The sequence below is a fragment of the Rhinolophus sinicus genome, chromosome 15, assembly GCF_057876585.1.
Source record: "Rhinolophus sinicus isolate RSI-liver-muscle chromosome 15, RSI-T2T, whole genome shotgun sequence".
Taxonomy (NCBI): domain Eukaryota; kingdom Metazoa; phylum Chordata; class Mammalia; order Chiroptera; family Rhinolophidae; genus Rhinolophus; species Rhinolophus sinicus.
Window position 1 is genome coordinate 24,558,185 of NC_142515.1, and position 22,133 is coordinate 24,580,317.

General features: G+C 53.3%; 1 protein-coding gene and 1 long non-coding RNA gene across 3 annotated transcripts; one reads left to right on the plus strand and one right to left on the minus strand.

Annotated features, from left to right (window-relative positions):
* Window positions 1-4,409: 4,409 nt before the first annotated feature.
* Window positions 4,410-8,177, minus strand: NKX2-3 (NK2 homeobox 3). Its single transcript, XM_019725126.3, has 2 exons — window positions 7,437-8,177; window positions 4,410-5,925 (listed from the first exon to the last, which is right to left on the minus strand). The coding sequence occupies exons 1-2, from the start codon at window positions 7,804-7,806 to the stop codon at window positions 5,177-5,179; spliced, it is 1,119 nt and encodes a 372-aa protein (XP_019580685.2). The 5' UTR covers window positions 7,807-8,177; the 3' UTR covers window positions 4,410-5,176.
* Window positions 8,178-8,198: 21 nt separating this feature from the next.
* On the plus strand, window positions 8,199-12,970 carry LOC141572914 (uncharacterized). 2 transcript variants are annotated; one of them, XR_012498470.2, is made up of 3 exons: window positions 8,199-9,808; window positions 9,943-10,038; window positions 10,583-12,970. It is a non-coding gene; the product is annotated as an uncharacterized LOC141572914 (long non-coding RNA). The 2 variants fall into 2 exon arrangements; XR_012498469.2 differs by lacking the exon at window positions 8,199-9,808 and having other exon boundaries at window positions 9,819-10,038.
* Window positions 12,971-22,133: the final 9,163 nt, after the last annotated feature.

The window sequence follows — 22,133 nt, forward strand, 5'->3', positions numbered from 1 at the left end:
AACCCTGAAGTGAAGGGGGAGGAGGCTGCGATGGAGGTCTGGAACCCATCCTTCTCCTGCACGCGCCTTTCTCCAGGGAAGCGCCCGCCCACCCACCGCACCCTTGCAGAGATGCGTGGCCCCAGGTTACTCTGGCGGAGCCTGGCAACCGCGGAGCGCGGGACCCGGGAGAAGCCCTGCCGAGAGGGGCTGGGTTTCTCCTCCCAACCCTTTCCTCCCTTCAGTAATTACCTAGAGGGGGCCGGAGGCTCCGCCTGGAACCTCTTTTCCCCTTCCCCTTCAGTCAGTTTCTCCAGACCCAACCAAGGCCCAAGCCCCTGAGAAGACGCCTGCCCCTGGCTTGCCAGCAATGGCTCCGACCTGCCTCTGTGGAGACGTGCGGCCGCAGTGTTGCGGTTCTGAATGCTCTGGCCGGCCGCGCTACCCTGGCGGACCTGTGAGTGCCTCAAGGGCAGAATAGTCCTGGGCTTTTCAGCATACACAGTGCCTAGCACCGGCCTGGCTTATAACTGATGCAATGCCCGATGCCTACCAGACACTGAGCTAAGCTCCTTTTTCATGGATCACCTCATTTAACTTTCAAAGCCAAGGAGATTTGTACATGAGTGTTTACATATTAAACATCCATTTAGTTGTACACTTAAACTTTGTGCATTTTACCATAGCTTAAAAAAAACTGTGAAAGGTGCTATAAACATACCCATTTTATAGAGGAGGAAATAGGGGGTTCAGAGTGCTCCTCACTTACTCAAGGTCTCTACCTCTGGATATGGAGGTCTCAGGTGAGAAGTGAGGCAGCCTCTCTTCAGAGTCCAGCCTCTTCACCACTCAAGATTGGGCTCAACAGGAAAAAAGAAAAAAAGCCTGGCTTTCTAGAACCTATTCCACCTCCCCAGTGGTGCCTATCCACGTCTTAAGCTCAGTGTGGCACCAGTGACTGGGTGGGGAGGGATTAGTCACTCATTCAGGGAAGCAAGAAAGGTCTGAGCCAGAAGTAATCTCTGAAATCATAAGTATAGTCCATCCTTCTCTCTGTCTGAGAGCTCAGAAACCAGAGCCCTAAGGGACGACTTACTTCACCTCTTCAAAGTCTCATGGGTCATTAGAAGGACTGCCTGTGTTTTAAGATTCCTTCTGGCTGACAGGACAATCCATAGCTTCCAAAAAAAAAACAAAAAACAAAAAAAAAACAGCAATTTGGGCCTGAGAGGGGGTCTTTCCCCCTGCAGAGGGAGCTCAAGGAAGAAGTGGCTATGTTAGTCGAGGGTTTTCACCCTCCAATGGCCAAGGCCCTGGAACCTGAGCAAAGAGCAGTAGGAAATCCTACAGTGAAGACTTGGGAGCTATTTATACTCAGAGACTGAAGGTTCTGGGGAAGGGTAGGGAGCAGGAACGGGCTGGTCCAGGCTGGGTTTAAGTATCTCAAGACACGCAAACTGCACGGAAGCCAATCCATAGAACCATCTCTGTTTCCTGTATAAAGATCACACGCCTCTTTTCCAGAACAGGAGGGGATGCAGAGTGAAGGGAGATTAGCGTGGGCTAGAAGGAAGCTGGGCAAGGGAGGTGGGGATCTGGCGGTGGGAGCTCTGAGAGGCCACGGCCCAGCAGGATACAGACCAGGTTGGAGAAAAAGGTGCTTACTTAGGAAACCCCCAGCGGAGCAAGGGCGTCTGCTCCCGGAGCCTTGGGTTCCTGGGGTACAGGCGCTGAAATCCCGCCTTAGAAGTGAGCGCTCCCGGGGTGCTGGCATCATCTTGATCACCCACCATTCTCCTCACCTAGTGAATGAAGGGGAAGTTGAATTGGGTCCCAGATGTAAGACCGGGATTTATCCTATACGTCCCAGGTTTCCACCCCCCATCCCGTCTGAGTCCTCACTCTCTTCCCCTTCCCTGAGTCTTCCCCAACCCTTAAACTTTGTGTCCTAGTGTCAAGGTCATTACCAAGTTTTCAGCCTCCTTTGCTAGGTTTTGAGCTGTAGGGCAAGCGGTCACAGTCTCCTGGAGAAGACATGTCCCCAGACGGCATCACGGAGCACCGAAGTTGGGAACTTCCTCTGGGATCGGGATAGGTTGCACGTCTTTTGCCTGAAATTTCTGCAGTCCTGGCTCTGCCGAGATGAGCCAAGAGCCCCACACCACATCTCCCTTGCAGCCAGCACACAAGGCCGCATTTCCACACCACTGGAGCTATCCACATGGCCCCGAAGGGACCTGGCCCCATGATCTCCTACTGTGTTATCTGTCCCAGAGGAAATATATGCCAACCTGCCCTCCACAACGACCTCACTGGGACCTCACGTGGAGGGAGAGGCAAATAAATCTTTGCACAGCACTATGTTGTGATATTGGAAAGTACCTAAGACTTTGGTGGCACATATGAGGGAGGGATTACCTTCACTTGGGTGGTTCAGGAAAGAAGCTTGGCCTTGAAGGAGGAGCAAGAGTTCACCAGAAAGATGGGGGTGAAGGGCATTCCAGGCCAAGGGGAGGGCCTGTGCAAAAGCATGGAGGCTGCAAGAGCAAAGCGCTGTTTGGACTGGCTTCCTTTTTGTCCTTCAGGCAGCAGCTTAAATGTAATCTCCCATATGTGGCTTTCTTGACCACCTACTTCAAAAGAACCCTCCCTCCAAGACTTAGTTCTATTTCCTTTTTAGAATTGATCTACTATTTTTACATGCATTTGTTTGTTGTCTGCCTCCCTGGCTTGAAAATAAACCTCATAAGTCTGCAGACACTGGTTTTTTTCACCGTCCCTGGGATCCAGAACGTGCAAGAGAACATATTTTCGTAGATGATCAGTAAATGCTGTTGGATGGATGGATGGATGGATGGATGGATGGATGGATGGATGGATGGATAAACGGGTTGTCTGCGGCTGCAGGCCAGGGAGAAACGTGTTAGGAAGCGAGAATTCCCTCCCCGACCCTTAGCTTAAGCAACTCACGGGAAGATAATAGCTCCAGAAGAGAGGGCTGCTATGAAGGGAACTTGGGGCGTCACGGTGGTGAACGCGGTGGTGGGAGGCAGTGTCCCAGCTCCAGAGCGGCTTTTGAGAAAGGAGGGAACTGGCGGCGAGGAGATGAGGGACCCGCAGATGGGCGCAGAAACTCACGCTCAGCTCCTAGGTCTTTCTGCCTCCAGGGAGGTGAGGTGAGGGAGGGGCCTCTCTAGCCTCCCGCTAGGTCCTTTCAGATGCGCCCAAGCCTCATCCTGGGCGGTCAGCGGGTTTTGGAGGGTTCCCTTGCCTGCCTCCCCTCTGTTCCTCCCCTCCTTTTTTTCCTTCCTTCTCCCCGCAGTCTCTGCAGCTCCCCAGCCCAGCGGCCTCGCAGCAGCCTAGTAGCCCCCGCCCACTCCTGTAAGGGCGAAATTGCTAAACTTGTAGCAATAATGACCCTGCATTCAGACCGCCGACTCCCGCTGAACGTCTGCGCGCCCGGACCCGCCGGGCCTAATCAGCGCGCCCCTTCCTGATGCCCGCCCAGCCCCCGGCCCCCCTTGCCGCCCCCTCCTCCAGCGCACAAAAAGTGGGGAACAAAACCCCCGCGCATTTCTCCGTCCCTCTGTTGAGCAGACTGCAGCACAAAGCCCCCGCTCTGAGAAGCAATGGGGAGCTCGGGGAGGACGTCAATCCCGACGCGCTGGGGTTTTTGTTCGCGCAGGGGACTTCGCCTTCCTACCACACCTTTTGTTCGGGACTCCAATAAAAAGCCATTCTTTCCGCACCTTCCCGGCCCGGAGCCGCCTTTCAGCGAGGCCCGGCCCCACAATGGCGCGGCACTCTGAGGCCTCCCCATTCACCCGCCTTGGCACGCTCACAATCGGCCGTGTGGCAGCACAGGCCTCGCACAGGCATTCTCCGCAAGTGACAAGGAGCCGTATAAAGCCGCGGCCGCCGGGGGAGAAGGGAGGGCGGCCGAGGGGGGAACTCGGCCGCGGCGGGGCGCAGCGTAGCGCCCTCCAACGCGCTGAAAGCCCGGGCGGTGGCAGAGGGAGCCGCCTTCGCGCCGCCTACGGCTGGGCCCAGTGAACAAGGTTTCCTTTTCTCGGGCGACCCTCGAGGTGGGGCAGAATCTAAACGGTGATCTAACGCAGGCTTAGACACTAGCCCAAGCTTCTGGGTAAAACTTGGGGGGATTACAAAGCCCGGGACCTCAAAAGGTCCTGAGTCTCCGACCTGTTCTCCCCACAAGAGTAAAAAGAAATTAATGAACAAAGCCATGAGGAGACGGGACATGCTGCCTGGGAGCTGGCGCAGGGGAGACCAGGCCTTGAGATAGCCCAGTGAGGAATGCTTTCCCTTACACACCTTGTGCTTTCCTGCCCGCCCTGTTTAAAGGATCCCTCCCCACTTTGGGGGGCTAAACAAAGTCTGTAGCCGGCCAACGGTTTGGAAATATTGCACCTTGTTTATTGAGTCCTGTAGTGTATGGCAGCGGGTGTACACGGCGTGTGAATATAGTTATATATATATATATATATTATATGTGCTGAATACAGAATACGAAACAGAAAGGAACCCGGTAACACCTCTCATGGGCCACCAGGTCTCGGATTTGTTCAGCCCCCCTGCCCCAACTTTTGATTTCGCTCCGCTGGTTTTTCTCGCAGAGTTCTATGCCCCCTGACAATTCGGGGACCCAGGCCGAGGTATCTGCTGCGGAGGGCAGGCGGTTGGGAATCGGAAAATCGACTGTGATGTAGCGCTCCGGGCCCGCAAAGGGGGCAGAGGGTCGGTAGGGCCTGGGGATTTCTCAGGCCACGACGCCCATTTTTGTCTCCTTCATGCTCTTTTTGTCCTTGGATTCTCCGCCAACACTTCGCGGAGGCCGCGGGAAGGCCGAGAGAGAGAAGCCTCCTCGCTCTCAGAGAACCAAGCGGCAGGCAGAGTCCCAGCCTCTCGCACTCCTTTCCGGGCCAGGTCAGGGCCATCGTCCTCCCCGGAACCCAGCCGGCGTTTCTGCCTCAGAGACAGTCTCCGCGACCGGTCCCAGGCATCCTCCTCGCCCCTGAGTCCCCTTTCCTAGGCCTCGCGTGAGCTGCGCCCCGGGGTCCTGGGGAGCGAGTTACATGTTTTCATTTTTTTAACAAGGGGACCTGGCCCTTGGATCCAGCCTTTCTCGCGCTTCAGTCCTGCAGCGCCAGGCTGCGGTGGGGCGCCCGCCGCCGTGACCCTACCAGGCCCGGATGCCCTGCAAGGTGCCCTGCGCGCATGCGGCCCCGCCAGCAGCACCCTGGTGCAACGGGGGCGCGCCGCCACCGCCGCCGAAGCCGCCCAGGTTGCTCACGTTCACAAAGGGGCCGGCTCCTGCCGCACTACAGGCGGGCTGCATGGCCGCGGCCGCCGCAGAGGCCCCGCCGCCACCGCCGCCGCCGCCGCCGCCACCGCCTGCCGGATACGCACAGCCGTAGCTACCGCTGTAGGCCGCGGCGGCGGCGGCGGCGGCAGCGGCGGCGGCGGCGGCTGCTGCCGAGTTCCCATAGCCGTAGGCGGGGAAGCTGTTGTAGGAATAGGCACCCGCGCTCACGCTGTAGGGTGCGCCATAAGCTTGCGCCCCGGGCGTGACGCACGGCTTGCCGTCCCGCACCAGCACCGGCACCGCCACGCGGCGCGGCGGCGGCGGGGGCGCGTGCGCACCCAGCTCTAGAGACTTGTCCTGCCGCTGTCTCTTGCACTTGTACCTGCGATTCTGGAACCAGATCTTCACCTGCGTGGACGTGAGCTTCAGGCTGCTGGCGAGGTGCTCGCGCTCGGGCGCCGACAGGTACCGCTGCTGCTTGAACCTGCGTTCCAGCTCAAAGACCTGGGCTTGCGAGAAGAGGACGCGGGGCTTCCGGCGGCTGCGTGGCTTCGGCCTCTCGCTGTCCTCCGCCGCCTTACAGTCTCCGGCCGCCTCCAGAGGTTTCTTCAGCTGGCAGCTTTCTGCGGAAGAAGAAGGAAAACAACAGCGTCCCTTAGATGTTCCTGACCTCGCCGCGGCTCCGGCTCCGGAGCCCTGTGGCCCCTTCTGGTAACAGCGTGGAGTGTGTGGTGGTAAATCCCTGGACTTTGGGGAAAGTTTGTGGCTCCTGGCGCCGTGGGACCAGGCGACAGCCCAAGTACCCTCAGAACGCCCTTGAGGCACGTTCCATGGGGAGGGGTAGTTAGTGAGCATTTATTTAGAACTTGAGCATCTGTGAGAGAAGAGATTACCCTGTATTACACGTGCGGCTCAGCGGGTTAATGACTATTTTCAGGAGGAAAGTTGTAACTACATAATAACTACAGTATTTGCAAACTCGTTTGCCTTCCACTCCGTCACGGATAGCTGAAGGTGTGAGGCATGTTGGTATTTGGGGGCCAGTATACGAGACTTGCTTGAAAATCGTTCTGATAAGAAATGCCTGGGTGTAACGTTTGTGCATTGCCCATAGGCTGATTTTTGCTCTTAAAAGACTACATGCCCACAGCTAAATGTCTGTGTGAGAATGTCTGTGCTACTTTAGAGAGAAGAAGAAATTTGATCGACTGATTTAGACAGTTTAACGTCGATTTTAGGCCCAGGAGAGCTGTCAGGGTGTAGGCCTTGGCTTCTACCATATCAAATCTCCTCTTGGGGAAAGAGACTCTGATTGCAACCCCTCAGAAACAAACACTCCTTTAGAGGCTTTATTCAGTTATCCGATTTCCCTACCCTCGTCACCTCCCATCCGATTTCAACGGCCAGAATCTCGGACTAAGTTCGGCGCGGTTTTCTTTTGGCCCGCAGCCGTGCAGCCTGGGACACAAAGCAAAACGTTACGAATTTTCAAAAAAAGGCCGGCGCCTTAGGGGTGTGAGTGCTCTGCAGAATGGACTCTATTCCCACACACTCTCCGACCATCACTTCCCTCTCTGCCGGGTGTTGTGGGTGCAAGGAAGCTGAAGAGGCAAGGAAACCACCCAGCTGGTCTCTACCAAAGTTCCTGATCTCTGCGAATGCTGGGGTCACAACCTGCGTGGACGTTCTTTTCAGAGAAGAAGGAAGGGACCACTGCCCTGGCCTCAGAGAACTTGTCTCACGTTAGAGAGAAAATGGGAAAGGTTCAGGCTCTGACCCCTCTAGCTCTTGGAAATAGCAAAAATACTACGAGTTGTCAGGACCCAGCGGCAGCTGAGCCCGCGCTGCTTATCAGCATCAGGGCAGCAATAACTACTTTCCCTTTCCTTGGATGCTGCATCAACGCCCCCCCCCCCCAAGGAGTAGTTGTCGGGGTCACCTTGTGCGTCCCCTCCACCCAGGCTCCTTCGCAGGCACCTGCGCTTTGCGGAGCTGTCGTTGACCAGGGCGAAGCATGACCCCAGCCAAAGACTAGAGGGGCAGACAGCCGTGCTGGCAAGGATTGTGGGCTGTTTGCGGGCGCTCCGCCATTGCTCCAGATGTGCGGGTACGTTTCCTTTTCCCCTCTACTCACTTTGGCTCCGGTCTCTCACGACCTCAGATTCCTCTTCATGTTCCTTAGGCCCGCTGCACGAGTCCCGCAAGACCGTGTGGACATAGCTCTGGGGACAGAGCCCCGAATCCCCGTGACCGTCAGCGGTGGCTAGAGAGTTCAAATAGGACAGTTTCTCGCCCTCTTCTTCCTCGTCCTCCTCCCCTCCGTCAGAAAATTGTGTCCCATCGGCGGCGGCTAGCATGCAGGGCACCGAGTGAAAGTGGTGCTCTAAGTCCGCCTGCAGTTGCGCGCTGTGGAAGTGCTGCTGCTGCTGCTGCTGCTGCTGCTCCAGGTTCAAAATGTCTTTGACTGAGAAAGGGGTGGAGGTGACCGGGCTTGGTAACATCATCAGGGCCACTTAATTGTCCAGTCCAAATACTCAATAAATCCCGGCGGGGGCGGGGAGGCAGCCCAGCGGCTCCAGCTCTCCTCTGGACTCTGCCGCTGCTGCCGAGTGGGGCTTTTGACAGACGCGGTCTTACTCCAGTCTAAATCGCCTCCATTGGCCTGGACCTGGGAGTCTGGGTTTTGTTAACAGCCACTGCAGGGACTGGGGCCTCGGCTGTGAAGCCGGTGCCCGGGGGTCGTGCGTCACGTCGGGGGAGGGGCTCTCTCCTCGGCCTCCCTCCCCATTGGTTCCAGATCATGTGGACCACGCCCTCCGCAGTGGTGGGTTGGGTGTAGTGGCACTACCAGAAATAGACAAGGACTAGTATAGAGTCGCGAAGTCCTAGTCTGCACTGACCCGGCTGCCCGAACTACCGATTCCCGCCCCTCCTGGCTGCACCTTCCCGGCCAGCGCCAGTTCTGGGAGGCTTCCTGTCCGTGAACCAACTGCTGGGAAGGATGGCCCAAGGAGGGAGGTTTTTCTAGCTGCTGCTGGGCAGGAAAGCTTCCTGGTTTGTAAATACCGGACACTGGATCCCCAAGGAGACGGGATGTTTTATATATCTGTGGACCAACGACGTGTTTGTTCCCGCCTTGTTGGCTTTGTTCAAGCTGTCTCCTCCACTTGGAATGTCTTCCCCGCCCTTGTCTCCGTGAGTCGAAAGCTGTTCTCCAAGGCTCTGCTCAAATACCACCTCCTCCATGGAAGCGCACTCCCTGATCACCTAGTCGGAAGCCCTCTCTCCCGCATCTAACTTGCAGAGTGTTAGTAAAGGACAGTCGTGTCACTTATCATTTTCCACCTAGTACTATAGCTATATTGCCTTCCTGCTCTCCCCGGGTAGACTTATGAGTCCCCCACCCCACCCAGCAGCAGGGTCCCGGTTCCACTTGCCCTTATAGCTCTTGCAGCGGCTACACGAAGCAGGTATGTGAGAGACAGGATGATAGAGTTATTACTGAATTTTGTTGCCTGGTATCATCTCTTGGTTCGAGTCCTGGCCTAGTCAATGTATGGCGCTGGGTATTTGTAAGCCTCAGTTTCTTTGTCTACAAAAAGGAGGGATAGATGAGGCAAAATATGTCAGAAGTTTATTGCAGGGCCCCGCACATATTAAGTGCTCAATACATGTCAACTGCTATTCTGCATCAGAGGTCAAGCAGTATTTGTTTACTGCACTGGTGATGACGTGGCTGGAGTGCGGTACACACGGGATGGCTTCACGTGGTCCTAAGTGCAGGATCTGTCCTCCGACGGGAGGTGACCCAGCCATGGAGACTGTCTTTTCTACCTATTGAAATCAGGCGCCTGTGTCTAGGCCTTGAACCTCGGAGACGTCTAATTTCTCCAACCCACACGCCTTTTGGCGCCCCCGTGCGGCCCTAGTTGTTTTCTGGAGGAATCTGTGGAGTCCCCTGAGATTCTGGAAACTCCACACGAGTGTGTGTGTGTGTGGGAATCATCTTTCTGAAGCACAGTAGGCTTTCGCCTGCCACCATGTCTAGCCCAGTGAGGAGCAGGCAGGCGCTGCTGTGAGGCCCACAGAAAGCCCCGTGTGTAGCGCCGGTCTTGAAAAAAATAGAGATCTGTTCAGATCCACACATGGGGCCCCTGATCCGGCGCTAGCCACCCCAAGCATTTTTCGGCGGCTGAGATTGGTGGAGCTGGGGGAGACCGGCCTTAACTGGAAAGGATGGGTGGAAGGTGGCGGGACTGTGGATGACGCCCTCGGGCGGTGGCAGACCCGGAATTGGAGTGGAGACGAGTTGCCATGAGGGCCCCCGCCCCCCGCAGTCGCGGGAGGAGTGGGTGCCCAAGGCCGAGGAGAGGAAGAACAGCCTGTTGGGAGGGGGGAGAGGCGGGGCTGTTCAGGAGGGAGCGGAAATGGTGCGGGGAGTCAGCCCCTGGGGCCGCCCGCGGAGCTAGGATGCCGCGCGGGCCAACTGCACAGGAGAGTTCTTAGGTGGCGGCGGGCTAGCGGCTGGGTGACCCTCTGTGGGCAGGGCCTTGCGGGGGGGGGGGGGGGATGACCATCTCTCAGCCACAGGGGCGCCCGGTGCCTTTCTGCTTTGAATTCTGAGACTATTGACGCCTCAGGCAGGGCGGGCGTCTCCAAATCAGGCCGTGGTGCTGCAGAGAGAAGAATGTGCCTCGTTTTGCTGCGGATCTCAAGCGCTCCAGCGCAAAGCTCGAGTAAGCGGTGGGGGTGAGTGTGCGGCACTGCGGGGTCGGGGTCTTTGAATGTGTGGGTCACGGTGGCAGGAGAGAGTAAAGAAAGGAGGCTACGTTCCAGCCCCACTCCTCCAACCCCCATCCCCAGGACCAGACCGTTGCGGGGAATGTTTCTGTTTCCCTCTGGTCCCCAATTTTTTCGCCTCTTTGGGTGCTTTCCTTACATGATTTCAAGAGTCAGAAAAGAAGAAAAATACAAAAGCTACTGAAACTATCTCTCCCCAGTTTCCAGCCGAAGCCTGCATTTCTCCTTGCTACGTTCTCTTGCTTCTCCTCAGCATTTCCCTGCTAGGCCTTTCCTAAACCCAACTCCAAGAACCCCCACTTTAGAGCCTGTGGGAAGGGCGGAGGCGGGAACACCGAGGCACGCCCACACACCCACGGCTGCTGCGGTGAATCCACCCCGAGTCACCGGCTTGCCTCCTCTCTGAGCAGGCAGCAGGCTGTCTCCTGCCCACCCCAGCTCGGCTCTCACCCAAACCTGTTGCCACCACTACTCCGCCAGGTGCCCTCGAGCCAGGCCTGAGTGGTTCTCCGTTGTGGCCCCTGACCAGGTTGCTGTTCGCCCAGGGACAGAAGTTCAGACCCGCTGGTCTGGAGGTCCAAGAGGATCCAGAGCGTGAGGACCGCGGGCTCAGGGGCCTAGGAGGCGGTTTCTGTGCCTTTCCCTCCCCCTTTTCTCTTATATCCAGCGCGGCGCATGGCTGATCTAGCGGGCAGGAGACTTCTACCCGATACCTAGAGCTGATCTTGGCTTTATGTCCTGAGCAGGGGCTCGGGTCCTTTCCGGTTGCCGTCCCCTGGTTGTTCAAGCTCCTTTTGGTGGACCTGGTTCCCCTGCAGCAGAGCTTCCCGGCCGGGATCCCCACCAGGCCAATCCCATTTAGGCCATATGCCTTTTCTGTGCCCACAGCCTGCAGCCCCGACCACTTGCGAGCGTGTGCGCCACCAGCTGTGCGCTGCTGCCCGGGAGGAAAGCGTCCGAGCAGTAGTTACATTACAGCAGCGGTCTGTTCTCCAGAGTCACTTATCAGAACGTGGAATCTGGTTCCAAGCGTATCCAGTTACAATCGCGTTCTGGGGCGTTTGCATTCTCTTGTCTGAAAAGAGGATCTTTAAAATCCTGGAGCTGTGCTCGACTAATAATAGGTTTTCGTTCCAGACAGTTTAGCTAATTACTGTCAGATAAAGTAAATATCATTACATCCATGGGAAGTGTTTGATTTTATTTTAATCGAGTGTATCTGCCTACATACGCTTGTCACATTATATGTTTATGGAAGTTCCCCTCCTCCCATATTTGATTAAAGATCACAGTAAAATGATGGTAAATTCTATGAGCGGGAAATGCTATATGGGTGCATAAGCGATAAAATTATACCTCTTTTGGAGAAAAATCACATGCTAATCATTACAATAAATATATTATCAAATAAAATGCGATGATTCTTCGGAAACTGCAAAGTGTTCCCATGACTTATTATTCTCTACACAAAATTATTTCATTAATATACATATAAATATAGGCAGAGAATCGATCATTTTAGTTATATGTGCTACTTGCTTATGTTGTTACCTTCCAACTATTCAAATAACCATTTAATTATATAATCAAGACCACAAAATATGGAACATAATGGCAGTTTTCTAATCTAAATGTAGCACCAAAGTCAGAAATGAGTTTTTTAATTAAAATTTATTGGGGGTGACAATGGTTAGTAAAATTCCATAGGTTTCAAGTGTACAATTCTGTAATACATCATCATCTACATATCACATTGTGTGTTCACCACCCGAAGTCAGTTCTCCTTCCATCACCATATATTTGACAGAAATGATTTTCTATTAAAGCATTAAAAACCATCCTGTGATGAACTCAGCCAGCCAAAACTATATAACATTTCAGAAGAATTTTTTCATAGATGTTTTTTCATTTTTTGCTGCTTTCCTAGAAATTTCATTTTCAATGGCATCTTACCAAAAAATAAAAAAAGAAATAAAAACAAAAGAAAAAAGTTTCCTCTTTAGCAGCAGTACTAAATAGGTTTCTGTTACGTTGACGGTGGTGGTGGTAGCGGTTTGTAAGTGTGGTGGTGGTAGCGGTTTGTAAGTGTACGTGTTTTTTGGTTTGATTTTTAGTTGAATGTTAGAAAGCTATCCAACACTTTTGAGCAATCTTGAGGCAACAGTGTTTTCTGAGAAGGATGAATACATTTTCTATTTTTCAAGAGACATCAACTGGTAGTTCAGTCACAGAAAGTAATGAACTGATCTAATTCCTTGAGAGGAAAAATTTCTTCATTTCAGTAATTTTGTAAGATACTTTAAAATGGAGCTTTGAGCATTTTAGCTTGTTTTGCATGTGTCTGTATAAATTTTCCCAGATTGTGTTTGGAATTGAATTTTCTAAAGAAGCCACCACTTTCCTTCCCTGGGAGAAAACTAGTCCACATTCAGTAATCCGTATAGTTCTTTGTAAATTACAGGCCCTTGCTGAGGAAGTGAGTTTTGATTTCTCAGGGACAGGACTTTCCACATCTACCTGTGTATCTCTCCCACTCCAAAAAATTGTAAGATAACAATGTAAATACAGCTTTCATCAACAAAACCAGTTCTATTCTGCCAATAAAACACACAAGTCAGAAAAGCTAACTTTGCGGAATGAAAATTAATGCAATATTTTATCAAACAAAAATGCCTAAATAAAAGATGCCTTTTTTAATTTGTACTATTTGAGCGTGTTGTTCAGGAGTGCAGTGAAGTTTTAACTTGGGGATTAAATTGGAATTCTGCATGCGTTCCGTAACTTTCTTTTTTAAATGTGAGTTAACTTCCTGTAGTGAAATTTCAATGTCTGTAGACTTTTAAAAATATAGTCTGACTTCTGAACTTCGGTTGCAGTCTTTGGTGAATTAATTCACTTGAACCAGGCGATCTGCTTGCTTTGCGCGGGTCTCTGAGCCAGGGTGGGGGAATGTGGTTATCACGTTCAAACAAGCAGAGATTTTTCGTGACTCTTCCTAGAGCGATATTCTCAATTCTCGACCCTGTCTGTTCTCAACTGCAAGCCTTGGGACTTCGGCCTATCCCCAAATCTCCCTGGGGGTTCATGTTGGAGAGAATAACTTCAAACCGTTCGAGAACGAAAAAGACCTTTTTCGGAAAGAAAAATTTGCCGCAATCTTGTCGCTTAAGTAACGCCTTATCTCGCCCTCGCTGCACCCAACTTGGAGGTCCCGGTCTTCAGTCGGCACCGGGCCCAAGGTACCGCAAGACCTTTGCTCCATCACTGGGCGACTGGGTTTGCGGGCCTTGCCGCTAACTTGCCCTTGATTCCCTGAAGCTCGGGGGTACACCCAGCAATTACCACTGCTCAGGCGACACTCCTAGCATGCCTGACTCTGCGGGGATGTTTTGGGTGTGAGCGTGGACTGCTTGCCTTGCTCGGCACAAGTAGGGAATCGGACCTGGAAGGGACCTAGGCTCCAGGCGGCCGCTGCGCAGCTGGGCGCACAGCCACAGGGACAGGAGGCGTGACGCGCTGGAGGAGCCAGGTCCACACCCGCAACTCGGGGCTTTGACCTCGCAGGCTCCACAGCCCGCGGAGAGGCCGCCGTGTCAGGTCGGAGATAAAGAAATGAGGGCCTCGAGGCTGCGGGAACTGTAAGGTTGCCAGGCCTCACGCTCCCCTGCCAGCCATGTGCGCGCCTCTCCAAGCCTTCGTGCACTTTGCGCGGACCCAGAGTGCGGGGCTTTCTCCCTGGCGCTTTTTTTTCTCCAGCTGCCGGCGGAGAGCTCCCAGCCCTAGCAAGGAGCCCCGGGGTGCCGCGGCCTGGGCCTCTGTCCTTGAACCCTCCTGTAAGTTCTCGGACTCCGCTCGACCTCTCCGCACTCCCTCCAACTCGAGAGAAAGACCTTACCCCTGGCAGCTCGCGGTACTCAGAGACCCGCAGAGCCTCGGAGTCTGGGACCCTAAAACTTCCTCCACCTTGTAGCCAGTCTCTCTCCCCTTTTGGCCCCGTCTTCTTTCATTGCGCCCACCTCTTACTCCTCCACCCCTCCCTTCCTCCTACTCCCACCCCTTTTCCTTCACTACCCTTCTCCCACCTCCCGTCTCCCTCACCCCCTTCCCCCTCCCCGGCCTCTTTTCTCTCTGGGTCTCCACTCCTCCCCACCGGTTTCACTCTTGCTTATTTTTTCACTCCACTCCCCTCCATTTTATTTCATTCCTTTTCCTCCTGCTTTCTCACTCCTCCCCTCCAACGCTCTCATGCTGTTTGTCCTTGGACGCTGCTGGCGTTTGATGTGGAGGGAATTCGCCCCCGTCCCCTTCCTCCTCCCCAACCCCCAGCCCCCGCCCCCGCACTGCACTGGAGGGCTGCACTGGGTGGGGGCACACTAATTGAGCTCAGCCTCACTGCTGAGACCCAGACCCCTCTCGTGCTTACTCTTTCTCAGGAACTGCTCATAAAAAACGCCCAGGCGCTCTTGGGTGTGTGATAGGAACACTGGTCTGCACCCTGCTCCAGCCTGGAGGACCTCTCCTACTCCCCAGCCCCCTAACCTCCAGCAGCCTCCGCTGTGGACCCTGACCAATATGTGGGGCTCCAGGTGGCAGACTTGGCCACCCTCCCCATGGAAATCCCCACTCCAGGCAGATCCTGCAGAGCCTCCGTTTCCTTCTATTGTCACCGTCCGGAGAGGATCAAGGTGGGACTGAAGGCGAACCAGAAGGCCTGGGGCCCAGGCATCCCTTGAGAGCACAGTTGGGGGCTCCACAGCCACAGCCGACCCCTCCCCTACAACACACCAGCAGGAGCAGACTGAACTGACCTCTTCTTTTCTTTCCTGCCAGCCCCACTTTAGATGAGGGGGCTGTTTAGCCTTGAGGTCACCCCAGCTGGAAAGTGTTGAAGTGTTTCTCTGGCTGCCTTAAAATGCAGGGGCCAAATCTGGGTGAGGAGAATGGGGTCCCCCATTTCACACCAGCCAGCGCGGGCAAGAACTGAGCACGCTGTAGCTCTTTCCCACCCACCTATAATCTCTTACCCTCTTCCTAGCTGCTGGATAGGGGGCCAGTGGGGCCACTGAGTCACTGGCCTCCGAAAAGGAGACAGAGTCTGGGGTCTTCTCCCCTGTGAGTTGGGCTCCCCAGCTGCACTGTAGGCAGCAGGCCAATCTCTAGCCCTTTGTCCCCCATCTGCAAGCATATTTCTGAGGTTGATGGAAGTTGCCACACACTGATAAATACGGGTTTCCAACAGATGCACGTGGACCTGACATATATATTTCTATGGACTTATCTTTTTCCTTGAATGCAAAGGCAGTTGCTTTCCTGTGTGAGTACATACATCAGTGAGCACGTGTGGACGGGCATGAGGAAGAAGGCACTCAGGACTGCGCATAAATGTAGACTCACATTTGGGCTCTGCTCTTTCAGAGAGTGTGGTCAAAACAGGAGGGCCGGGCTAACACCCATCCTGGATCCCCCTCCCTCCTTTTACCCCCACAAAAATGTGAATTACTGGTAGTAACATGAGATTTGGAGAGAAATGTTTATATGATCCAAGATGAAAATTAGCTTTCATGACTATCAGATGCACTATTTTCATACAGGCAATTTATGGGATCATTACAATTAGTCTTGTCCAAAGTGGTCCCATAAGGACCTGTCTAAGCTGCAGCCAGAGAAGACGGAATAGATTTTATTACCAGCATTGTAATGACTGTGTGTGTTCTTGAAAGTAATAAAACCACATTGAAATTATTCTGTAATTTAGACTTTTAAAAACTCTACATCCCTCCATTAGTATAGTAGAGAGGGTGGTCTGTGTGTACATGTTGTAACCCTCACACTGAGGGAGCATTCATATAATGTTTTACACCTCCCACAACCAGTAAGCCAGTCAAGGTGTCCGTGAATCGATGTACGCAAACCTCAGGAGCATGTATGTGTAAGAGTTGCCACCTATGATACCATCCTTTGCAGGGAGAGCCCACAGAGTGAGGAGGCTGAATTTGGGGTGGCGCCCTGGAAGACCATGGCTTTCCCTAAATTAGAGTCACACCTCTTGCCTCTGTCTTGGGCCAAAGCATTGACCCTGGAATCCACTAGAGGGGTTTGGAGCTTGGTCCTGCTGCTTTTGTAGTCTTGTAACTCAAACCAGTCCTTCAGCCTTCCTAAGTAGCAGTTTTCTCACCTACAAAAGGAGATAAGAATGGTGCAGACTTTATGGGTCTGCAGTAAGGATTAAATAAATGATGGAAGGAAAGTGCTTACAGGGTCCTCAGCACAGAGAGGCGAGTAGTAAGTGTTCTTATGATGGTGGCTGAGGGTGGGCTTGAGCGGTGGTTGTTAAACACGAGAAGGGAGACTCTGAACCTCTCCTCCACTGAGCAGAGATCAAGGAGCAGGATTCCCAGGTGCCCCTTTTTCTCACTCGGAGGGAAAAAACCATTATTTAACTACCAATCAAATTTTGTGCTTTTTTTTTTGTGTGGTCCCCAAACAAGGAGACTAACTTTCTTAATCTCTGAAGTTTTAGGATACGCGTTTGGAACCACCAACAATCTCCACTTCTCCTCTTGGACTTCCCCGCCTCCAGCCGCAGCAAACAAATCCCGCACCCTGACCCAGCTTTCCGCTCCCACAAATGCATCATTTTTAGCTGCAGTAAACAAATCCCCAAAGTTTCATGTCATTGTTATCATGTTTAGATAAAGATCTGGCCAATTAGTGTCCACACTGGAATGTAAATAAATCAGTTGCCCAGGACCTACCCCTGCGGGCAGTGGGCGTCCCTCTCCCACCCTGGCCTCCCCTCTCCCACCCTGGCCTCCCCTCTCTAACCCTGGCCTCCGCAGAACCCCCACAGTCCTCTCCTTTTCCTTCTGGTATAGGTGAGAACTTCTGGCTTTCGATCTCTTCTCTCTGTCTCAGACTCGCTGTGTGACTTCAGGTAAGTCACTTACCCACTCTGAGCCTGTTTACTTTTCTGTAAAGAGCAGTTAATGATGACTTCCTCTCAGGGTTGGGAGTAAGCACCAGTAATAATAGAAATAATCCTACTGATAGCAATAATACTCCCACCAGCAATGGCCTTCCACGGCTTTTCTACAAGCACATGTGTGACTCATTAAGACCCTCCCCACTCCCCAACTCCCACAGAAACTGTCAGACTTCAGTAGGGCTGGGAGACTCATGGGCATGAAGATCAGAGAATTACACTAGGAGCGTTGTAAACCCTTTCTGAGTGTCCACCATTGTTATTGTTTCTGTTTCTTGCGATAGCTCTTGTCTATGGCCCTATGAATGTAAGTATTTTACTGAGGAGGAAACTGAAGCTCAGAGAGGTGAAGTGACTTGCCCAAGGTTAAGTTCCTTGCTTTCCACATTCAGCTCCCTCTCTCTGCTCCTGTTGCTTCCCTGGGCAGCGCCAGCATTACCAGGCTGAGATCTCCACGCATGGACTGCCTGCCCAGGTAGTTCTCCGTGCTTTTGCAAATTCCTGCTCTGTATTCGGCAGCCTTCCCCACCCCAAATCTTCTTGTAGGACCCAGGCGGTAGGTAGTCCATGGCTGCCAAGAAGAAAGTGCCTAGGTGATGGGATTCACTGGTAGTTGCCTTGAAAATAAACACTGCTGATCCAGAGCCACGTGATGCTCCCCCAACCCTCTCCGATGAACCCCTCAGAGCTGCTTCTTTTCTCCCCATCTCCTTTCTTCTTTGCTTTCTCTTCAAAGAGAAGAGCAGCTGCTAGCCCTCAGTTCTGCCTTCTGAAGTGCCTGCCATGGAATTAATATTAATTGTGATAAACTTCCCACCGGTGAACAAAACATTTCACATGTACAATCATTACATCCCTACGAGACAGATATTATTGCCCCTCCCCCCAATTTAGAGCTATGGAAACTGAAGCCCGTACAATGAAATGGCTTGTCCAAGGGCACAGAGCAGGTAAGGGATAGATGCAACATTTCCAGGCCTGTGGACTAGATGCTGCCACTCCAACACCTGGGTGGGCTATAGAGAACGTCTTGTCCCAGCCGGACTCCAGCAACTAGGACTCCAAGGCCACCTGCCCCCAAGGAGACCTTCCCCTAGCTGGAGCCAGCTAGGGTGTGGAGTCTCTGAGCTGATGGGCCAGCCCAGAGGCCTAGCTCTGGGAGTGTCCAGAACCCCAACTCCCAATCCCTTAGAACAGGCTACAGGGCTTTTAGAGGCGGCTCCCCTCCCTCTCTGTCCAGACTTCACAGGCCACTCTGCCCACGCCCTTGGCAGAAGAAGGAACATCCCATTGGAAATCAACCACTGCTGCCCTGAGGGTTGGGAAAATGCTGGAAACCAGCCCCTTCGGAATCTGACAAGTGCCTGCACCTCGAGTGTGCACAATGCGTTTCCTGGTGCAGAATGGTAGGTTCAAATCCTGTCTCTACTCTGTCTGGGGCGGGGGTTTCCTTAATTCTGAGCCCTGCTTTTCTTATTTGTAGAACTGGGAATACTAAAAGTATTCCTACCTCATAGGTCGCTCTGAGGATTAAAAATTACCTTTGTGAAGCACTGTTGTGACTAGCACAACAAACGTTCAATAAATGTTAATTTTCAGTATTAACCCCTGGATTAGTGGAGGCTGACTTTTTCTGTTTCTGGGTGTGAGCTCTGCCTCCCTGTGCGCACGAAGTCTGCGGACGGGGCGGAGAGGGCCGTGGCAGGCCACTTAGGCTCAAGGTTTTGGAGAAGAGCTGGGTTAACCCGAGTTTCCGCTGTGTTTGGGGCTGGGCTCAAACGGTTACATTAACCCGAGGAGCGGTGGGGCGGCGTTCTTAGTGTGTGCGTCTGTCTCAAGCCACGTGCGTGTCCAGGCCTGTGCGTGTCAGAAGTTGGTCCCCGATGACGCGCCTGCGGGGACCTCACCTGCGCGGGATTTAGATTTCAGCCCTGGCAAGAACCTCGGGTTTACCTGACGGATGCGCGGTGTCCACGCTGTGTACACAAACTGAGCAGGACTGGAGTCCGGGGTGCTCAGCCTCCGGCTCATCGAACAAGTTGCGCTATTAATGGTTATTTTATTTATATCGTTAGAATTGTCCCCCCGGGTCTGTTTACACCAACGTCTGGCTGTCCCGGCCACAGTGTTTGGACAGGGGATTACACTAATGGATGGCGAGCTGGGAGGGGGGAAGGAGGCGCGGCTGGAAACGGGGCTCCGGGCCGCCACGCGGGGTGGGCCTCGAGGGAAGAGGGAGCAGGCCTCTCCTGGGCTCAACCTCTGACCTTAGGAGGGAAGGAAACGTGTCTGCCCGCGATAGGAAGCTTCGGCCTCCGGTGGAGTGGAGGCTGGAGGTGCCTGCTCCCGAGAGGCCCCTACCCCTCTTCTCTCAAGGCCGATTCCGAACTCGAGGTCGTCCTGCTTGGGTGCTCACACGTCAACAAGTAAACAAGACCTGGAGCTACCAGGATGGCGGCAGCTTTGATTGTCCACGTCGGTGGCGGCCAGTTTAGTGCTGCGGCCTCCAAATCCGGATTATGGCTGAGCCCTGGGCGCCTGGCGGCTGGCGGGGTTAGAGCTGCCTTCAAAGGGCAGCCGCCCGGCAATCGCGCAGCTCCCCAAATTGGGGAGGCCTCCAGAGCATCTGGTCCTAGGTGCGCATCCGCACGCTCGCTGAGCGCTCCGGAGCAAAACGCGTCCTGTGCACCCATCCCGCGCAGTGGAAAGGCCGCCATCGGGCAGCGGAAAGGGCAGGTGGCCTGCCCGCTGGCGCCCAGGGCCAATGAGGGTTTTTGGGATTTTGGCAGCTTCATCTTGAAAAGACTACGCCTGGAATTCCTGTCTTTGGAGCCACGTGTCTTTGCTATAGGGCTAGGGCTGATGCATAAAAAAATGACATTAGGTAGCATTCATTAGCTCCAGACACCGTACTAAGCACTTTTACTCTCCACAACAATCCTGCGAACTATTACAGAAGAGGAAAACAGGAAGTTTCAGTAACGGGCAAGGTCTCACACACACCTAGTGTCAGAGCCAGAACTTGAACCAAGCAGTCAGGCTACAGAACTAGCGTGTTGTCTTAACGTTTGGGTTTAGAGCACCCGTTTGGGACCTTGATGTAAATTCTGGACTCCCGGAAGAATGCGCCTGGGTACGTGCAACCCTTTGTCAACAATTCCAGTGGCTTCGCGGAACCCTCTAGACCCCTCCACAGACCTCTGATTAATAACTGGCTTTACAGGTCACACGAATCGCATTTGATTCAATTTGTTAATTTTGAACACGCACTGGGAAGATACTACTTTTTACATCCCTTTTATAACTGAAGATTCCTGAAGCTGAGAGAGGTAAAGTCACTTTCTTGACATCACGCAGCTGGTAACGGTTGGGCTCTGAGGTCTTTGGGCTCCACAGTCTTCCCACGCACCACTTGTCCAGTCTCGCCAGACCCTGAAGTTCTTTTCCTTCGCTCTCGGCCCTCACTTTCTCTCTTTCCGCGGGAGAACATGAGGCCAGCCCTTTGGAGGATCTGGGTTTTACTTTGGAGGCCTGTGCGAGGTGCTCGGCTGGCGGGGGCGCAGCGCCAGGACCCCATTGCCCTGTGCTCTGTAGGCCACGCTGCCAGGACGCGCGCTCGGGTAAACGGTTTATCTAAAGACAACTTCTGTTTCTCGTTCGCTGTCTGGAGTTGCCCTGCAGCCAGCAATGAAAAATGCGCCTTTTCCCGAGACTCTGGCGCTGGTGATTTATGTGGGAACCGTCCTCACTCGCGAGGCCTGGGCTGCTCAGCCGGGCCTAGGGGGTGCAGGGCAGGGGCCGCCTGGAAGAGAACCTGGTGCCCCGGTCCTTCCAGCGCCCACATTAACGGCGCCCTCCTACACCCCTACCTCCAGGACATTTTACAGCCGCTAACCCAGGAAGCTGAGCGCTTTATCGCGGTAAAGTAAACACCATTATCCCAGGTCCATTAACACGGAGATTTTGGCGTTGTAAATAGACCACGAGAGGGAGAAGAGCAGGCCCCACGAACTCCCTTGTAAAACGCTGAAGGTTCTTCAAGATTTATGGCCGTTGATTGGCCCCCCAACCTTCTAAGAAATCCCAGTCTTGACCAAAGCCAGAAGGTGGGGCATTCCTCCCAGCCTGGAAATCCCACCCCCGGTGTTAGGACTGCAAGGGGGTAGGGAGTCCCCAGGACTCATCTAGCCTAATCATTAATTTTCTTTAAGTCATAGCCCAGGAATGCTGATTCCTTTCCTGCTGTAGATACACAGATAAACTCTGCAGCTCTCCAGGAGCTCTTAGCAGAGAGCAACCAGTATAGATGGTGCCACCGGCCAGGATGCTTGTGTTCCAGGCTGTTTCCTTATTTGTAAACTGGATAGTGCTTTCAGCAGCTACTTGGGAGTTTATAAAGCACAGGTGACCTGTAATTGGTGGACACTGCCCAAACACCCTGTGACCTAGGACGGTCTTTTGGCCAGCTCATATGGCCTTGCTTTCCCTTATGTTTCCAAAAAGAAATGCCCACTCTATTTACTTTTGGACCAGCCTGTATATGAAATCAAGTAAGGACAGTGGTGCTGGCACACGGCAGAGTAGACAGTCCTAGGTGTGTACTCGGCGGATCTAGTGACCTGTCTGTCCCAGGACTTTTTTGCTCATCTAGCGTGTAGTTTTCTTATCCCCTCAAGTTAATATTTATATGGACAAAACAGGATTTTGAAGTAGGAAAGGTGTCTCTGTTTGATTGAGAAAACAAAGGGACCCTTCCCCAGGCCAAGGGAAGCTTCAGGAGAAGCAGCTTCTCCTACCCTTTGCCAAGGTCACTTTCAGAATACAGTCCATGTTGGGAGGCCACTCCTTTTGTAGCCCTGAGAATTCAGTGATTTTTGTGAGAAACGCCATCCTGGCTGAAAGGTTGGCTTTTGGGGGAGGGGGCGACAGAGAAAAAACAAGCAGCAGAATGGTGCCAGAGTTGTTTTTGGTCTTTTGGCATAACTGGCTCTATCTAGAGCAGGGACTTTTAACATTTTTGTTTGTTTATTTGTTTTTGTTTACTGCCAA

Bases quoted from the DNA above. Each gene is read 5' to 3' on its own strand.
- NKX2-3 (XM_019725126.3), bottom strand. From the start codon at position 7,806: ATGATGTTACCAAGCCCGGTCACCTCCACCCCTTTCTCAGTCAAAGAC. The intron at 5,926-7,436 runs GTGAGTAGAGGG...CTTCTTCCGCAG, and splicing joins CGTGAGAGACCGGAGCCAAA to AAAGCTGCCAGCTGAAGAAA.